At 44.8% G+C, this 18,015-nt stretch overlaps 1 protein-coding gene across 1 annotated transcript; it reads left to right on the top strand.

The window, feature by feature from the left end:
- Positions 1 to 4,446: 4,446 nt before the first annotated feature.
- On the top strand, positions 4,447 to 16,864 carry dnajc1 (DnaJ (Hsp40) homolog, subfamily C, member 1). Its single transcript, XM_079649629.1, has 12 exons — positions 4,447 to 4,690; positions 5,816 to 5,917; positions 6,002 to 6,048; positions 6,146 to 6,311; positions 8,277 to 8,368; positions 8,498 to 8,591; positions 11,832 to 11,916; positions 12,049 to 12,206; positions 15,747 to 15,866; positions 15,951 to 15,999; positions 16,137 to 16,570; positions 16,672 to 16,864. The coding sequence occupies exons 1-12, from the start codon at positions 4,553 to 4,555 to the stop codon at positions 16,738 to 16,740; spliced, it is 1,554 nt and encodes a 517-aa protein (XP_079505755.1). The 5' UTR covers positions 4,447 to 4,552; the 3' UTR covers positions 16,741 to 16,864.
- The last annotated feature ends 1,151 nt before the right edge of the window (positions 16,865 to 18,015 follow it).

The following is an 18,015-nucleotide window of genomic DNA, read 5'->3' as shown; positions in this document are numbered from 1 at the left end:
CCTCACAGCGTGTTGTGATCATAGACTTGTTGTGATCCCCCCCGAGCCTCACCGTCTGTTGTCATGCACCGAGCACAGGACAGACCTCCGCCGAGCCCCGGAGCCCCGCGGCCGGCCGCATGCGTCCCTTCCCCGGCCTCCAGCTGGAGCAGAGCCCCGTACGGAGCACCTCCCCGTCCGCAATACTCCCCCTTTTCTCCGGGATACACTGACTCTCCGGGGTCTTACCGGGGAAACCGAGACTCTCCGGGGTCTTACCGGGGAAACAGAGACTCTCCGGGGTCTTACCGGGGAAACAGAGACTCTCCGGGGTCTTGCCGGGGGTTCGGGTCCCGGAGCAGAGGAGGCGGGTTCCGGCGGCCTCAGGGCTTCAGTCCCGCTCAAAACCACCAGGTAGTGTGTGTGTGTGTGTGTGTGTGTGTGTGTGTGTGTGTGTGTGTGTGTGTGTGTGTGTGTGTGTGTGTGTGTGTGTGTGTGTGTGTGTGTGTGTGTGTGTGTGTGTGTGTGTGTGTGTGTGTGTGTGTGTGTGTGTGTGTGTGTAAAAACAGCAAGCATCATCACCTATATTACAAACCAATCATTAAAAGATAATACTTTTCCATCAGCAGGGGGGTATACTACGAGGCAGGATGTTCACTTAGTGGCTAACTTCAGGGAGAACTCGGGGTTTCCGGTCCTACGAAGCTGGTCCTCTTTTTAGCGGGCTAGATCTCCATGGTGACTTATTCTGAACGGCTAGCCTGGAGCAGGATAGGTTCCAGGATAACGGAGCGTCCACACAGCAGCGTGCGTTGACGCTTGGCGGTGGGCGTGTCTGAAGCTTGGGGAGTCAACGCGACCAACAACCAATCACATGAATCTCACGCCCCCGACATACAAAGCAAAAAACATTCCATGCTAGCTCTATATACTGTCTATGCCTGCTAGCTGTCCATTCAATGTTTAGACGAGGTACACTGGATATAAACTCCCCAAACAGGCCAAAACCTACCAGTTTCAACCACTGTCTCTGCCCCCTCCCTCCATGCCTGGCTCCTCCGGTTTGTATCCCGGTAGGTGAACAGAGACTGATCATACAGCACCGGGTGGTTCACTACTCGCAGCATACACGCGGTTTGATTGGCTAGCAGTTGTACTGGCAGATTTTCATAAACGGGATTTGATTGGCTGACACTTCCGTCGAAGCTTCAAAAGTTGAACATGGTTCAACTTTTGACGCGAGCAACGTGTAGCTACGCTCCCCACAATGCAGTTCAGCGAAGCGTGACGTCACCCCATTCAAAGCGAATGGGCAGAAGCGTTGAAGCTTCAACGCACGCCACTGTGTGGACGGGCCGTAAGAGATCAACTGTGCAGAGTTCTTCTTTGCTTTAATGGTGAATCGCCTCCACTTGCAGCATATATCGCCACCTACTGTTGATTTATTTAATGTCCATGTTAAGTCCTTGTCCTCAAACTGTTTCAATAAGGATAAATCTATTACAGGTTGAGGTAGCAAGCAACCATGGTGGAACAGCTGATAACAACAGTGTGCAGAGTTTAAAGTGATCAAGTCATATTACAGGATAAAGGAAATGCAGTTCAAATGACCGACTGTGTGAACGTGAACATGAATAGAATATCACCTCCCACCTTCAGAGCAATCTGACTATTAGAACATTAGCGTTAAGAAAGCTTACTTAAATATCTGCCACAACATAAGTAACCGGATCAGAGTAACATTAAGTACAGTCCGCGGCATATCACATCATAATGTATCATCTCCTTATCTGAGTCAGCTGAGCCGTATCTGGCCGTGCAACACTCACAGTGTCACATACTGTATGCAGAAGGATTATTTGAAGCAACACATTAAGTTGAGGAAACACTCGAGTCAAATGTAATGAAAGTCAGATGGTGTCTTAGACGGGGCAGTGATATCATAAACCTGTTCATGTACGCATTCAAACACTTGTTCTGTTACCAGCTGTATTCACCTTGCAGGTGCAGCTATGTGGCTTTGATCCTGGATCAAGTGTTTAAGTCATGGATGTTTAAAGTTTAACTTCTTCATATGTCTAATATTATAGTTGACTTTTCATTCAGGAAGTATGACGCTGCGCTGTCAGTAGCTTCTCCATGTTTGTGATTGGTCGAATGCTCCAGATACCACCCCTTTCATGTGAACGCGCACCTAACTAGATAGGACACGGCTGGCTTGAGCGAACGAGTTGATAGCCAGCGTTGTAGGACAGTTTAGCGAGAGCGGCTTTGTTTTGGATTAAGTCAACCGGATAACTCAAAACATATCCAGGTTATGTTGAACTAGATTCGTAGTATACCCCCCTGCTCTAAGCTCTCGTCGACGCTGCACAAAGTTGCTCAGTGGTTAAATGACTCGTCTTACTCTAAACACTAAAAAAACAGTGACAATGTATTTCACGAATAAGAAAAAAACAACCAGGCATCCACAGCTTCGTGTGAATGGTCCAATACTTGGGAGTGATCTTGGATGCCAATTTGACTTTTGAAAGCCATATCAGAAGCATAACTAGAAAGCTGAAATATAACTTTTCAAATGTAAACATATTAAGAACTCATTACCCATAGAAGCATCAAAACCCTTTTTGCATGCCATGATACTATCACATGTTCACTATAACCTGCTGGTCCCAAGCAGCTAAGACTGCTATGAGACCACCTGAGGTTCTTTCTAAACAAGCCTTCAAAGTTATGGATAGAAAGCCATTAAAACACCATCATTGCAATATACTGTCCAAATACAAACTTTTCAGTTTTGATAGTCTTGTTCTACTTTCCCGAGTTCGATTGGTATTCAGAATCATTCACAATTCTACAGGACCACCGTTGAGGGGCTTTTTTCAGCTTCGCCGTTAGCAGAGTTGCAGAAACTCCAGATCTGCATCAAATGCAGATCTGACCATCCCTCTGAGGCGCCTTTGGACGATCAGCATTTCCGTTTACGGCCATCAAGCACTGGAATTAACTTTAACTCGTTTTCTTATGGTGCGAAAAGAATGACATTAAGCAACCAGTCATGCCAACATTAATTACACTGTAATCTGAGTTGTTTTCATTTGAACTGTATTGTCATACTATAGGATATTTTATTTAAGTGTATTTGAAGTGTACTAAGTATTATGTTCGTAACCTGTATTTAAATCAGGCGTTATAATTATTTGAGTGACCGAGATCATGTAAGTGTATTTCAAGTATGTATTAATGTATTGAGCTGTACTTAAATCAGGTTTGAAATGGTTTGATTGATAGAAATCATGTAATGTTATTAAGTGTTTATTGATTGTTATGAACCTGCCTGAGGACCACAGATGGAAATGAGCTATTAGCTATAATCTGGCATAGACTTGCTGAGATTATGTTTTTGTATGCATGGTCCTTCTATAAATACATACAAAAACAGGTCATAAAACATTACATTGTAATATTTGGTGTGTGTGTGTGTGTGTGTGTGTGTGTGTGTGTGTGTGTGTGTGTGTGTGTGTGTGTGTGTGTGTGTGTGTGTGTGTGTGTGTGTGTGTGTGTGTGTGTGTGTGTGTGTGTGTGTGTGTGTGTGTGTGTGTGTGTGTGTTTTAGGGAGACTCAGTGGAGAGGTATTTCAGCCCGTCGATGCTGCAGGACCCCTGGGCCACTCTGCTCACAGACAGGAAACTACAGACAAACAACAACTGACAGCATCAACAACAACAGACACCCACTGTTTCCTTCAAGTTTTTAAACAGAGATATCTGGGGTTTTATTTTGAAAGAAACAGGAAGCGCTGGTCAGCTGGTGATGTTTGATGACGTGTTTCCATAGCAACGTTCACACTTTAACCCCTGCTCTGAATCCCCTCTAACAGTGTCATCAGGGTTTAATGATGTCATCAGTGTTTAATGACGTCATCAGTGTTATTGTTTGTTGGTTATCAGAGGACTGTGTTTTTATGTATGAAAGATGTTATTTTCATGATGTAGATTAAAAACTGTCAATAAAGTTTGCACCACGTTTCCTTGGTTACTGGTAAATATCCTTAAAGGCCTGGCATGATTCAAAGAAGATTCACAATCATATTAACAAGAGATGTCATTGGAATTCAGGAGCTCAGAGACACACTGCAGTGGTGTGAGAGAGGACATCGATACCACGTCGAATATGAAAACAACACAACAAGCCAGTCTGAGTTTTGGTCAGGGTTTAAGGGGGGGTGCTTTGGTCAGTGTTTATGGGGGGGGGCTTTGGTCAGTGTTTGGGGGGGGGGGGCTTTGGTCAGTGTTTAGACGGGGCTTTGGTCAGTGTTTTGGGCTGGTGGGGGGCTTTGGTCAGTGTTTTGGATTCATCTACACATATTGTGTCTGTAGTTCTTTCTTTATCTCTGTAGTTCTGTCTGAAAGCTCTTATTTCGAAAGCTCCGTGCCCCGGATGTGCTCTTCGTGTTAAAGCAGTGTGTGTCCGTGCCCCGGATGTTACGGCAGTGTGTGTCGGTGATGTGTGTCCGTGCCCCGGATGTCTTCCCCGTGTTACGGCAGTGTGTGTCGGTGATGTGTCGGTAGAGATGACGGTGCCCCTGCTCCTGGTCCTCCTGCTCCTCTCCTCGGCCCCCCCTATGTCCGCCTGGGACCCGGACCTGGAGCTGCTGGACCTGGTGGAGGAGATCCAGATAAACTTCTACACTTTCCTGTCCGTGGAGCAGGTCTGAGCTAATGCTAATGCTAACTGTATCCATGGTGACCGCAGCTAGCAGCTAGTGCTAACAGCTGAGTGCCACGCACACATACAGGGGCTAAGCTAGTTAGCAGCTAACCGAAGCAGGGTTACTCTTACTTACAGCTAACTCTTTATTATCATTTAATATAAACTAACTCTTATTACTATGTTATATATTATCTCACCTGTCTGTCTCTACCTGTGTGTCTCACCTGTCTCCAACTGTGTGTCTCACCTGTTTCTCTACCTGTGTGTCTCACCTGTCTCTACCTGTTTTTCTACCTGTGTGTCTCACCTGTGTGTCTCTACCTGTGTGTCTCACCTGTCTCTACCTGTGTCTCTACCTGTGTGTCTCACCTGTGTGTCTCTACCTGTGTGTCTCTACCTGTGTGTCTCTACCTGTATCTACCTGTGTGTCTCACCTGTATCTACCTGTGTGTCTCACCTGTCTCTACCTGTGTGTCTCACCTGTCTCTACCTGTGTGTCTCTACCTGTGTGTCTCACCTGTCTCTACCTGTGTGTCTCTACCTGTGTGTCTCACCTGTGTGTCTCTACCTGTGTGTCTCACCTGTGTCTCACCTGTGTCTCACCTGTGTCTCACCTGTGTGTCTCTACCTGTGTGTCTCTACCTGTGTGTCTCACCTGTGTCTCACCTGTGTGTCTCTACCTGTGTGTTTCACCTCTGTGTCTCTACCTGTGTGTCTCTACCTGTGTGTCTCTACCTGTCTACCTGTGTGTCTCAACTGTATCTACCTGTGTGTCTCACCTGTGTGTCTCACCTGTGTGTCTCTACCTGTGTGTCTCTACCTGTGTGTCTCTAGCTGTCTACCTGTGTGTCTCACCTGTATCTACCTGTGTGTCTCTACCTGTGTGTCTCACCTGTGTGTTTCACCTCTGTGTCTCTATCTCTGTGTCTCTACCTGTGTGTCTCTACCTGTCTACCTGTGTGTCTCACCTGTATCTACCTGTGTGTCTCACCTGTATCTACCTGTGTGTCTCACCTGTCTACCTGTGTGTCTCACCTGTCTCTACTTGTGTGTCTCACCTGTCTCTACCTGTCTACCTGTGTGTCTCACCTGTTTCTACTTGTGTGTCTCACCTGTGTCTCAGGATGCGTCTCCAGTGGAGATAAAGAAGGCGTACCGCCGGCTGTCTCTGATTCTGCACCCCGACAAGAACAAAGATGAGAACGCTGAGACTCAGTTCAGACAGGTGAGCACAAAATATCCACAATACACTTCACCATGTTGAGACAGGTGAGACAGCACATAATACCCACAATGCACTTTGTTTCAGCTGGTGGCCATTTACGAAGTCCTGAAGGACGAGGAGAGGAGGCGCAGGTGAGTCACCTGATGATACCTCAGATATACCTGTCTGTATAATATTCTATTAATGATGGTTTCATATGATGGTGTGATGTTCATGTCTAACAACCAGCTATGACGACATCCTGCTGAACGGCCTCCCTGACTGGCGCCAGCCGGTCTTTTATTACCGCCGCGTGAGGAAGATGAGCAACGCTGAGCTGGGCTTCCTCCTCTTCCTCATCCTCACCGTGGGACATTACGCCGTCATCTGGTCCATCTACCTGGAGAAACAGCTGGTGAGACAGCCAATCGTGCCCCTTTCACACCAACAGGGCCGGCTCGGAGCTAGAGCCTGAGAAGTACCGGTTTTTCCTCTTCACACCGCAGCGGCGCCGCCTTAGCTCCGCAATCCAGTTCGTTTCTAGTTCCAAAAAAATGTCGGTCTAGCAAGCCAGATTCCGGAGCTAAGAGGCGACGCCGCTTACGTCTCTCTTACGTCGAGGCGGGGGCGGGATCAACCTCCTGAAGACCGCAAAGAAGTCTTGAATTTCGCATGTGATGTTTGTAAAGTTCCAAGTAAAGTCGTCCCTTGTAAAGTCGTCCCTTGTAAAGTCGTCCCTTGTAAAGTCGTCCCTTGTAAAGTCGTCCCATGCCTTCCATTTTGTTTCGTAAGAGCATAACCAAAGCCAACAGCGCTTTAATACAATCGGCCGTTGTTGTTGTCGATGTGAGGGTTTTCCGCGCGGTTTGGCTTTTATGAAGCAGGCACGTAAACGGTTACGTCATGACGCAAACGATGAGGCAATGACGCAGTACCACCCCGGCTCTGTGTGGTGTGAACAAAGCGGGAGCAGAAAAGGGAAACCGGAGCTGAACCAGAAAAGCTCTCGCACGGAGCTACAACGGGAAAAGTGCTGTTGTGAAAGCCGCATCAGAGCACAGCAGGCACTCATTCATCCAATCACAGCACAGCAGGCACTCATTCATCCAATCACAGCACAGCAGGCACTCATTCATCCAATCACAGCACAGCAGGCACTCATTCATCCAATCAGAGCACAGCAGGCACTCATTCATCCAATCAGAGCACAGCAGGCACTCACTCATCCAATCACAGCACAGCAGGCACTCATTCATCCAATCAGAGCACAGCAGGCACTCATTCATCCAATCAGAGCACAGCAGGCACTCACTCATCCAATCACAGCACAGCAGGCACTCATTCATCCAATCACAGCACAGCAGGCACTCATTCATCCAATCACAGCACAGCAGGCACTCTTTCAGACAATCACAGCACAGCAGGCACTCATTCATCCAATCACAGCACAGCAGGCACTCATTCATCCAATCACAGCACAGCAGGCACTCATTCATCCAATCACAGCACAGCAGGCACTCTTTCAGACAATCACAGCACAGCAGGCACTCACTCATCCAATCACAGCACAGCAGGCACTCATTCATCCAATCAGAGCACAGCAGGCACTCATTCATCCAATCAGAGCACAGCAGGCACTCATTCATCCAATCAGAGCACAGCAGGCACTCACTCATCCAATCACAGCACAGCAGGCACTCATTCATCCAATCACAGCACAGCAGGCACTCATTCATCCAATCACAGCACAGCAGGCACTCTTTCAGACAATCACAGCACAGCAGGCACTCATTCATCCAATCACAGCACAGCAGGCACTCATTCATCCAATCACAGCACAGCAGGCACTCATTCATCCAATCACAGCACAGCAGGCACTCTTTCAGACAATCACAGCACAGCAGGCACTCATTCATCCAATCACAGCACAGCAGGCACTCATTCATCCAATCACAGCACAGCAGGCACTCATTCATCCAATCACAGCACAGCAGGCACTCTTTCAGACAATCACAGCACAGCAGGCACTCACTCATCCAATCACAGCACAGCAGGCACTCATTCATCCAATCAGAGCACAGCAGGCACTCATTCATCCAATCAGAGCACAGCAGGCACTCATTCATCCAATCAGAGCACAGCAGGCACTCACTCATCCAATCACAGCACAGCAGGCACTCATTCATCCAATCACAGCACAGCAGGCACTCATTCATCCAATCACAGCACAGCAGGCACTCTTTCAGACAATCACAGCACAGCAGGCACTCATTCATCCAATCACAGCACAGCAGGCACTCATTCATCCAATCACAGCACAGCAGGCACTCTTTCAGACAATCACAGCAGGTGTGGTCATGTGATGTTCTCCATGTTTCAGGACGAGCTGCTGAGCAAGAAGAAGAAAGAGAAGAAGAAGAAACTGAGACCTGCCGAGGAGCCCAGGTGTATCGGCCCGGACCGTAGCGACAGGTATGCCATGACATCACTTCCTGTCTGATGCTCACATCACATGACTTCCTGTGCCATGCTGACATCACACAGGAGGTCATGTGAAGCTCTGTTATTGTTTGTTTGTTGTTGTTGTTGTTGTTGTTTCAGAGTCAGTGAGCGGCCGCACTGGCAGGACATCCTCCCTCTGAAGCTGAGCATCTGGCTCTACCTGTCAATCAAACACCTGCCAGAAACCATCCAGGTGAGCTGTCTGTCTGTCTGTCTGTCTGTCTGTCTGTCTGTCTGTCTGTCTGTCTGTCTGTCTGTCTGTCTGTCTGTCTGTCTGTCACAGTGTAATAACCCCTCTCTGTCTGTCACAGTGTAATAACCCCTCTCTGTCACAGTGTAATAACCCCTGTCTCTCTGTCACAGTGTAATAACCCCTGTCTGTCTGTCACAGTGTAATAACCCCTGTCTGTCTGTCACAGTGTAATAACCCCTGTCTCTCTGTCACAGTGTAATAACCCCTGTCTCTCTGTCACAGTGTAATAACCCCTGTCTGTCACAGTGTAATAACCCCTGTCTCTCTGTCACAGTGTAATAACCCCTGTCTCTCTGTCACAGTGTAATAACCCCTCTCTGTCACAGTGTAATAACCCCTGTCTCTCTGTCACAGTGTAATAACCCCTGTCTGTCTGTCACAGTGTAATAACCCCTGTCTCTCTGTCACAGTGTAATAACCCCTGTCTGTCTGTCACAGTGTAATAACCCCTGTCTCTCTGTCACAGTGTAATAACCCCTCTCTGTCACAGTGTAATAACCCCTCTCTGTCACAGTGTAATAACCCCTGTCTGTCTGTCACAGTGTAATAACCCCTGTCTGTCTGTCACAGTGTAATAACCCCTGTCTGTCTGTCACAGTGTAATAACCCCTCTCTGTCACAGTGTAATAACCCCTGTCTGTCTGTCACAGTGTAATAACCCCTGTCTGTCTGTCACAGTGTAATAACCCCTCTCTGTCACAGTGTAATAACCCCTCTCTGTCACAGTGTAATAACCCCTGTCTCTCTGTCACAGTGTAATAACCCCTGTCTGTCTGTCACAGTGTAATAACCCCTGTCTGTCTGTCACAGTGTAATAACCCCTCTCTGTCACAGTGTAATAACCCCTGTCTGTCTGTCACAGTGTAATAACCCCTCTCTGTCACAGTGTAATAACCCCTGTCTGTCACAGTGTAATAACCCCTGTCTGTCTGTCACAGTGTAATAACCCCTCTCTGTCACAGTGTAATAACCCCTGTCTGTCTGTCACAGTGTAATAACCCCTGTCTGTCACAGTGTAATAACCCCTCTCTGTCACAGTGTAATAACCCCTGTCTCTCTGTCACAGTGTAATAACCCCTGTCTCTCTGTCACAGTGTAATAACCCCTCTCTGTCACAGTGTAATAACCCCTGTCTGTCTGTCACAGTGTAATAACCCCTGTCTGTCTGTCACAGTGTAATAACCCCTGTCTGTCACAGTGTAATAACCCCTGTCTGTCACAGTGTAATAACCCCTGTCTCTCTGTCACAGTGTAATAACCCCTGTCTGTCTGTCACAGTGTAATAACCCCTGTCTCTCTGTCACAGTGTAATAACCCCTGTCTCTCTGTCACAGTGTAATAACCCCTCTCTGTCACAGTGTAATAACCCCTCTCTGTCACAGTGTAATAACCCCTGTCTCTCTGTCACAGTGTAATAACCCCTGTCTGTCTGTCACAGTGTAATAACCCCTGTCTGTCTGTCACAGTGTAATAACCCCTGTCTCTCTGTCACAGTGTAATAACCCCTGTCTCTCTGTCACAGTGTAATAACCCCTCTCTGTCACAGTGTAATAACCCCTGTCTCTCTGTCACAGTGTAATAACCCCTGTCTGTCACAGTGTAATAACCCCTGTCTCTCTGTCACAGTGTAATAACCCCTCTCTCTCACAGTGTAATAACCCCTGTCTCTCTGTCACAGTGTAATAACCCCTGTCTGTCTGTCACAGTGTAATAACCCCTGTCTGTCTGTCACAGTGTAATAACCCCTGTCTCTCTGTCACAGTGTAATAACCCCTGTCTCTCTGTCACAGTGTAATAACCCCTCTCTGTCACAGTGTAATAACCCCTGTCTCTCTGTCACAGTGTAATAACCCCTGTCTGTCACAGTGTAATAACCCCTGTCTCTCTGTCACAGTGTAATAACCCCTGTCTGTCACAGTGTAATAACCCCTGTCTGTCTGTCACAGTGTAATAACCCCTCTCTGTCACAGTGTAATAACCCCTGTCTCTCTGTCACAGTGTAATAACCCCTCTCTGTCACAGTGTAATAACCCCTCTCTGTCACAGTGTAATAACCCCTGTCTGTCGGTCACAGTGTAATAACCCCTGTCTGTCTGTCACAGTGTAATAACCCCTGTCTGTCTGTCACAGTGTAATAACCCCTGTCTGTCTGTCACAGTGTAATAACCCCTGTCTGTCACAGTGTAATAACCCCTGTCTCTCTGTCACAGTGTAATAACCCCTGTCTGTCTGTCACAGTGTAATAACCCCTGTCTGTCTGTCACAGTGTAATAACCCCTGTCTGTCACAGTGTAATAACCCCTGTCTCTCTGTCACAGTGTAATAACCCCTGTCTCTCTGTCACAGTGTAATAACCCCTGTCTCTCTGTCACAGTGTAATAACCCCTGTCTGTCTGTCACAGTGTAATAACCCCTGTCTGTCTGTCACAGTGTAATAACCCCTCTCTGTCACAGTGTAATAACCCCTGTCTGTCTGTCACAGTGTAATAACCCCTCTCTGTCACAGTGTAATAACCCCTGTCTCTCTGTCACAGTGTAATAACCCCTGTCTGTCTGTCACAGTGTAATAACCCCTGTCTCTCTGTCACAGTGTAATAACCCCTGTCTGTCTGTCACAGTGTAATAACCCCTGTCTGTCTGTCACAGTGTAATAACCCCTCTCTGTCACAGTGTAATAACCCCTCTCTGTCACAGTGTAATAACCCCTGTCTGTCTGTCACAGTGTAATAACCCCTGTCTCTCTGTCACAGTGTAATAACCCCTGTCTCTCTGTCACAGTGTAATAACCCCTGTCTCTCTGTCACAGTGTAATAACCCCTCTCTGTCACAGTGTAATAACCCCTGTCTCTCTGTCACAGTGTAATAACCCCTGTCTGTCTGTCACAGTGTAATAACCCCTCTCTGTCACAGTGTAATAACCCCTGTCTGTCTGTCACAGTGTAATAACCCCTCTCTGTCACAGTGTAATAACCCCTGTCTCTCTGTCACAGTGTAATAACCCCTGTCTCTCTGTCACAGTGTAATAACCCCTGTCTGTCTGTCACAGTGTAATAACCCCTCTCTGTCACAGTGTAATAACCCCTGTCTGTCTGTCACAGTGTAATAACCCCTCTCTGTCACAGTGTAATAACCCCTGTCTGTCTGTCACAGTGTAATAACCCCTGTCTGTTTGTGCTTCAGGAGGTGAGACAGTTATATGAAGAATACCAGCAGCTGAAGCAGCAGCAGAGAGAGGAAGCTGAAGCTGAACAGGAAGTGGCCCCCAGTAAAGTCCTTTTATTACTATCAAATACATGAGGGGAGAACCGTGATGTCATCATTTGAAATGTTATTCAGGCAGAACTATGTTCAGGTCATTGTGTCTGCCACCGTTGAGCTGACACTGCTTCCTGTCCAGGAGAGAGGAGGCCGAAGGTAAAGAAGCCAAAGCAGGAGTTTCCTGTTTACCTGCAGGAGGAGCCGACCCCCCCAAGGTACGAGGAGGCGGCATCCATCGAGGACATCGAAGAGCAGATGGACGACTGGTTGCAGGAGAAGAGAGCCGAGAGGAGGAAGGTACTGCTGGTATAACACATGTTATCTGTTATTACACCTGTTATTACACATGTTATCTGTTATTACACCTGTTATTACACATGTTATCTTTTATTACACCTGTTATTACACATGTTATCTGTTATTACACCTGTTATTACACATGTTATCTGTTATCACACATGTTATCTGTTATTACACCTGTTATTACACATGTTATCTGTTATTACACCTGTTATTACACATGTTATCTGTTATTACACCTTTTATTACACCGGTTATCTTTTATTACACCTGTTATTACACATGTTATCTGTTATTACACCTGTTATTACACATGTTATCTGTTATTACACCTGTTATTACACATGTTATCTGTTATTACACCTGTTATTACACATGTTATCTGTTATTACACCTGTTATTACACATGTTATCTGTTATTACACCTGTTATTACACATGTTATCTGTTATTACACCTGTTATTACACATGTTATCTGTTATTACACCTGTTATTACACATGTTATCTGTTATTACACCTGTTATCTGTTAGGGGTGTAACGGTATACGTATTCGTACCAAAGGGCCCTTCGGTTCGGTACACGTGTGTACCGAAGTGTACCGAAGGAATATAACGTTAAACGTAAAAAAGAATTGAGAACGTGAACAACTTTTTGGAAGTAAACTCAGGTGGTGCGTCGCAGCATTCAGAGTCATTTGCTCACATTGGGTTCAACGCGTCATAGAGCGAGCAAGTCATTTCATTGGACGAGAGGCATACTATGAGAGCTGGTCACAGCGATGCGTTCAAATGTAGTCAGTAATTTGAGGAACTGTCAAAATGGCGAACGCAGATAAAGTTGAGCTCTAAAGTCCTCCAGCATCATTGAAGTCTCCGGTTTGGGAACATTTTGGTTTCGGAGTTACGTACAAGGATGACGGACAAAGACAGGTGGACCGAACCAAAGCTGTTAGTCTGCATTGTTCAACTAACATTGGTTACGCGGCTGGCAATACATCAAACTTGCACACTCATTTGAAAAGGCATCACCCGAACGTGAATACCACCGGTACCAAAATAAAAAAGACTGAAGTGCAAACCCAACTCCCGCTAGCATTTAAGCCTCCACCACTCGCAACAAGTTCAGACCGAGCCAAAGCTATTACAAACGCCATCCTTATGTTGCCATGTTAGCAAAGCGCTACCTGGCTGTATCTGCTACCTCTGTCCCTAGAGAGGGTGTTCTCCACAGCAGGAGACATTGTTAGTGCCAGCAGATCTGCTCTTTCAGCAAGCAATGTGGACAAGTTCATCTTTCTTTAAAAAACATGGAAATACAATGACAAGCAAGTCCTAATGTCAAGCTGGCTGCTTAGGTACGAGTACAGTACAGTTCAAATACAGATGATTTCAGTTCATCGAAATGCTGCACCTTAATGTTTATTTTATTATATTTTGTACTTACTTGAGTGAATATTCACAGTTGAACAGTAATTAAAAAAAATAATAATACTTTTTATGTTTTGCGATAATTTTTTCTGCTGTACCTAAAAACCGAGGTACGTACCGAACCGAAAATATTTGTGAACCGTTACACCCCTATTATCTGTTATTACACATTTTATCTGTTATTACACATTTGATCTGTTATTACACATGTTATCTGTTATTATACCTGTTATTACACATGTTATCTGTTATTATACCTGTTATTACACATGGTATCTGTTATTATACCTGTTATTACACATGGTATCTGTTATTACACATGGTATCTGTTATTACACCTGTTATTACACCTGTTATCTGTTATTGCACATGTTATCTGTTATTACACATTTGATCTGTTATTACACATGTTATCTGTTATTATACCTGTTATTACACATGGTATCTGTTATTACACCTGTTATTACACCTGTTATCTGTTATTGCACATGTTATCTGTTATTACACATGTTATATGTTATTACACATGTCTGTTATTACACCTGTTATCTTTTATTACACATGTTATTACACCTGTTATCTGTTAATACACATGTTATTACACCTGTTATCTTTTATAACACATGTTATCTGTTATTACACATGTTATCTATTATTAGACCTGTTATCCCACCTGTTATCTGTTATCACACGTTATCTGTTATTACACATGTTATCTGTTATTACACATGTTATCACATGTTATCTGTTATTAAACATGTTATGTTATTACACATGTTATCACACATGTTATCTGTTATTGCACATGTTATAACATGTGTTATCTGTTATTACACATGTTATCTGTTATTGCACATGTTATCTGTTATAACACGTGTGATTACACATGTTATCTGTTATTACACGTGTTATCTGTTATTACACATGTTATCAAACATGTTATTACACATGTTATCACACATGTTATCTGTTATTGCACATGTTATCTGTTATTACACATGTTATCACACATGTTATTACACATGTTATCTGTTATCACACGTTATCTGTTATCGCTCATGTTATCTGTTATCACACGTGTTATCTGTTATTACACATGTTATCTGTTATCACACATGTTATCTGTTATTACACATGTTATCTGTTATCACACATGTTATCTGTTATTACACATGTTATCTGTTATCACACATGTTATCTGTTATTACACCTGTTATCTGTTATCACACATGTTATCTGTTATTACACATGTTATCTGTTATCACACATGTTATCTGTTATTACACCTGTTATCTGTTATCACACATGTTATCTGTTATTACACATGTTATCTGTTATTACACGTTATTGCACATGTTATCTGTTATTACTCCTGTTATTACACATGTTATCTGTTATCACACATCTTATCTGTTATTACACATGTTATCTGTTATCACACATGTTATCTGTTATTACACATGTTATCTGTTATCACACATGTTATCTGTTATTACACATGTTATCTGTTATCACACATGTTATCTGTTATTACACATCTTATCTGTTATCACACATGTTATCTGTTATTACACATGTTATCTGTTATTACACATCTTATCTGTTATCACACATGTTATCTGTTATTACACATGTTATCTGTTATCACACATCTTATCTGTTATCACACATGTCATTACACATGTTATCTGTTATCACACGTTATCTGTTATTACACATGTTATCTGTTATCACACGTTATCTGTTATCGCTCATGTTATCTGTTATCACACGTTATCACACATGTTATCTGTTATTACACATGTTATCTGTTATCACACATCTTATCTGTTATCACACATGTCATTACACATGTTATCTGTTATTACTCATGTCATTACACATGTTATCTGTTATTACTCATGTCATTACACATGTTATCTGTTATTACTCATGTCATTACACATGTTATCTGTTATTACTCATGTCATTACACATGTTATCTGTTATTACTCATGTCATTACACATGTTATCTGTTATTACTCATGTCATTACACGTTATCTGTTATTACACATTTTATCCGTTATTACACCTGTTCTACAGTATCTCATGTCTCTGTGATTGCAGGCTTCCGGCTGGGCGCAGCACGAGCTCAGCCTCCTGGGCAGGTTGATGGTTAAATTCCCCGGAGGCAGCCCGGGGCGCTGGGAGAAGATCGCTCAGGAGCTGGGTCGCTCTGTGGCCGAGGTGAGGGGGGGGCTCTCTATAGAATCCACAGAGCTACTGCTCAGTTACACAGACATGTTGTTTTAAAGCTCCTCTGCTCCACAGGTGACGGCTAAAGTCAAACAGGTGAAGGACAACGTGAGCCAAACCTCAGGTGAGCTCTAACTAAATCCATCATTCTGATAATTACCCCTCTGCACTGGGGGGGGGGGGGTTGCTACTTTCTGAATATGACGCTGTACAGATGGGGTTATTGTTGGAGTTCTTAGCGTCGATGTTTCTGTGTTCCAGGTTTGGTGAAGCTGTCAGATCTGAAGGCTCCTCCTCTTCCTGTGAGGTCACTTCCTGCTGCTGAGGAGGAGGAGTTTCCTGCTGTCAGGAGGAGGAACAGGAAGTCAGCAGAGGGGGGGGAAGGGTGTAAGGTCAGAGGTCGCCGGCAGAGAGACTTTGACCCAATGGCCGAGGGGGAGGAGCCTCAGGAGAGCCTGGAGGGGGAGGGGCCTTGTGAGAAGGCAGGATCTCAGGAGAGGGCAGAGCCTTGTGAGAAGGCGGGGCCTCAGGAGAAGGTAGAGCCTCAGGAGAAGGTGGAGCCTCAGGAGAAGGCGGAGCCTGGTGTCTGGACTCAGAACCAGCAGAAGCTTCTGGAGCTCGCGCTGCAGACGTTCCCCCGAGGAACCGCTGAGCGCTGGGACTGCATCGCCAAGGTCGTCCCCGGGAGGAGCAAGGTCACTGAAGGTCACAGCATTCAGAACCCCCCTGTGCTCTCAGGCTCACACTAACTGTGTGTGTGTGTGTGTGTGTGTGTGTGTGTGTGTGTGTGTTTCAGGAGGAGTGTATGATCCGCTACAAGATGCTGGCGGAGCTGGTCCAGAAGAGGAAGCAGGCCCAGAGCTGACTCCGCCCTCTTCTGACTACACTCTTCTGACTCCGCCCTCTTTAGTTTTTTACAGTGTTTTCTAACTGCAGCTCTGTGCCTTATCCCGCTCATCATGCTGTCAATAAAAGTATTTATTACCTCAGTGCTGTCTTCTGATGTGGGGGGGGTGTGACAGTGTGTGACATCATGCTGTTCAATCTAAATAACAGAGTTAATGAGTCTCTCTGAGTCTCTCTCTCTGAGTCTCTCTGAGTCTCTCTCTCTGAGTCTCTCTCTCTGAGTCTCTCTCTCTGAGTCTCTCTCTCTGAGTCTCTCTGAGTCTCTCTCTCTGAGTCTCTCTCTCAGAGATTCAATTCAATTCAAATTCAAAGGGGCTTTATTGGCATGAAAGTTAAATTAAACAATGTTGCCAAAGCATCACAATACAAAAATAATTAACAACATTAACATACATTTCAAATGTTTACATATTATTGATGATATATATATACAGTGATACAATTACATTTCAACAACTCAACTGATCAACTGCGGAGCTCTAACACATGACGTGATGGAGCTGTGTGTGTGTGTGTGTGTGTGTGTGAAAGGGAACATTTCAATTCAAAGGGGCCTTATTGGCATAGTCTCTCTATGAGTCTCTCTGAGTTTCTATCTGAGTCTCTCTGAGTCTCTCTCTCTGAGTCTCTCTCTCTGAGTCTCTCTGAGTCTCTCTCTCTGAGTCTCTCTCTCTGAGTCTCTCTGAGTCTCTCTCTCAGAGATTCAATTCAATTCAAATTCAAAGGGGCTTTATTGGCATGAAAGTTAAATTAAACAATGTTGCCAAAGCATCACAATACAAAAATAATTAACAACATTAACATACATTTCAAATGTTTACATATTATTGATGATATATATATACAGTGATACAATTACATTTCAACAACTCAACTGATCAACTGCGGAGCTCTAACACATGACGTGATGGAGCTGTGTGTGTGTGTGTGTGTGTGTGTGAAAGGGAACATTTCAATTCAAAGGGGCCTTATTGGCATAGTCTCTCTATGAGTCTCTCTGAGTCTCTCTCTCTGAGTTTCTATCTGAGTCTCTCTGAGTCTCTCTGTCTCTCTCTCTGAGTCTCTCTCTGAGTCTCTCTCTCTGAGTCTCTCAGTCTCTCTCTGAGTCTCTCTCTCTGAGTCTCTCTATGAGTCTCTCTCTGAGTCTCTCTGAGTCTCTCTCTGAGTCTCTATGAGTCTCTGAGTCTCTCTCTCTGAGTCTCTTAGTCTCTCTCTGAGTCTCTCTCTGAGTTTC

This window comes from Notothenia rossii (genome assembly GCF_949606895.1).
Source record: "Notothenia rossii genome assembly, chromosome: 9".
Classification (NCBI taxonomy): domain Eukaryota; kingdom Metazoa; phylum Chordata; class Actinopteri; order Perciformes; family Nototheniidae; genus Notothenia; species Notothenia rossii.
This window is presented reverse-complemented; position numbering and strand designations above follow the sequence as displayed.

What these genes read in the sequence shown, in the direction of transcription:
- dnajc1 (XM_079649629.1), top strand. Translation starts at nt 4,553, where the DNA reads ATGACGGTGCCCCTGCTCCTGGTCCTCCTGCTCCTCTCCTCGGCCCCC. An exon ending in TGAACAGGAAGTGGCCCCCA is followed by an intron (nt 11,917 to 12,048) that starts GTAAAGTCCTTT and finishes CTTCCTGTCCAG; the next exon opens with GAGAGAGGAGGCCGAAGGTA. An exon ending in TGGGTCGCTCTGTGGCCGAG is followed by an intron (nt 15,867 to 15,950) that starts GTGAGGGGGGGG and finishes TCTGCTCCACAG; the next exon opens with GTGACGGCTAAAGTCAAACA.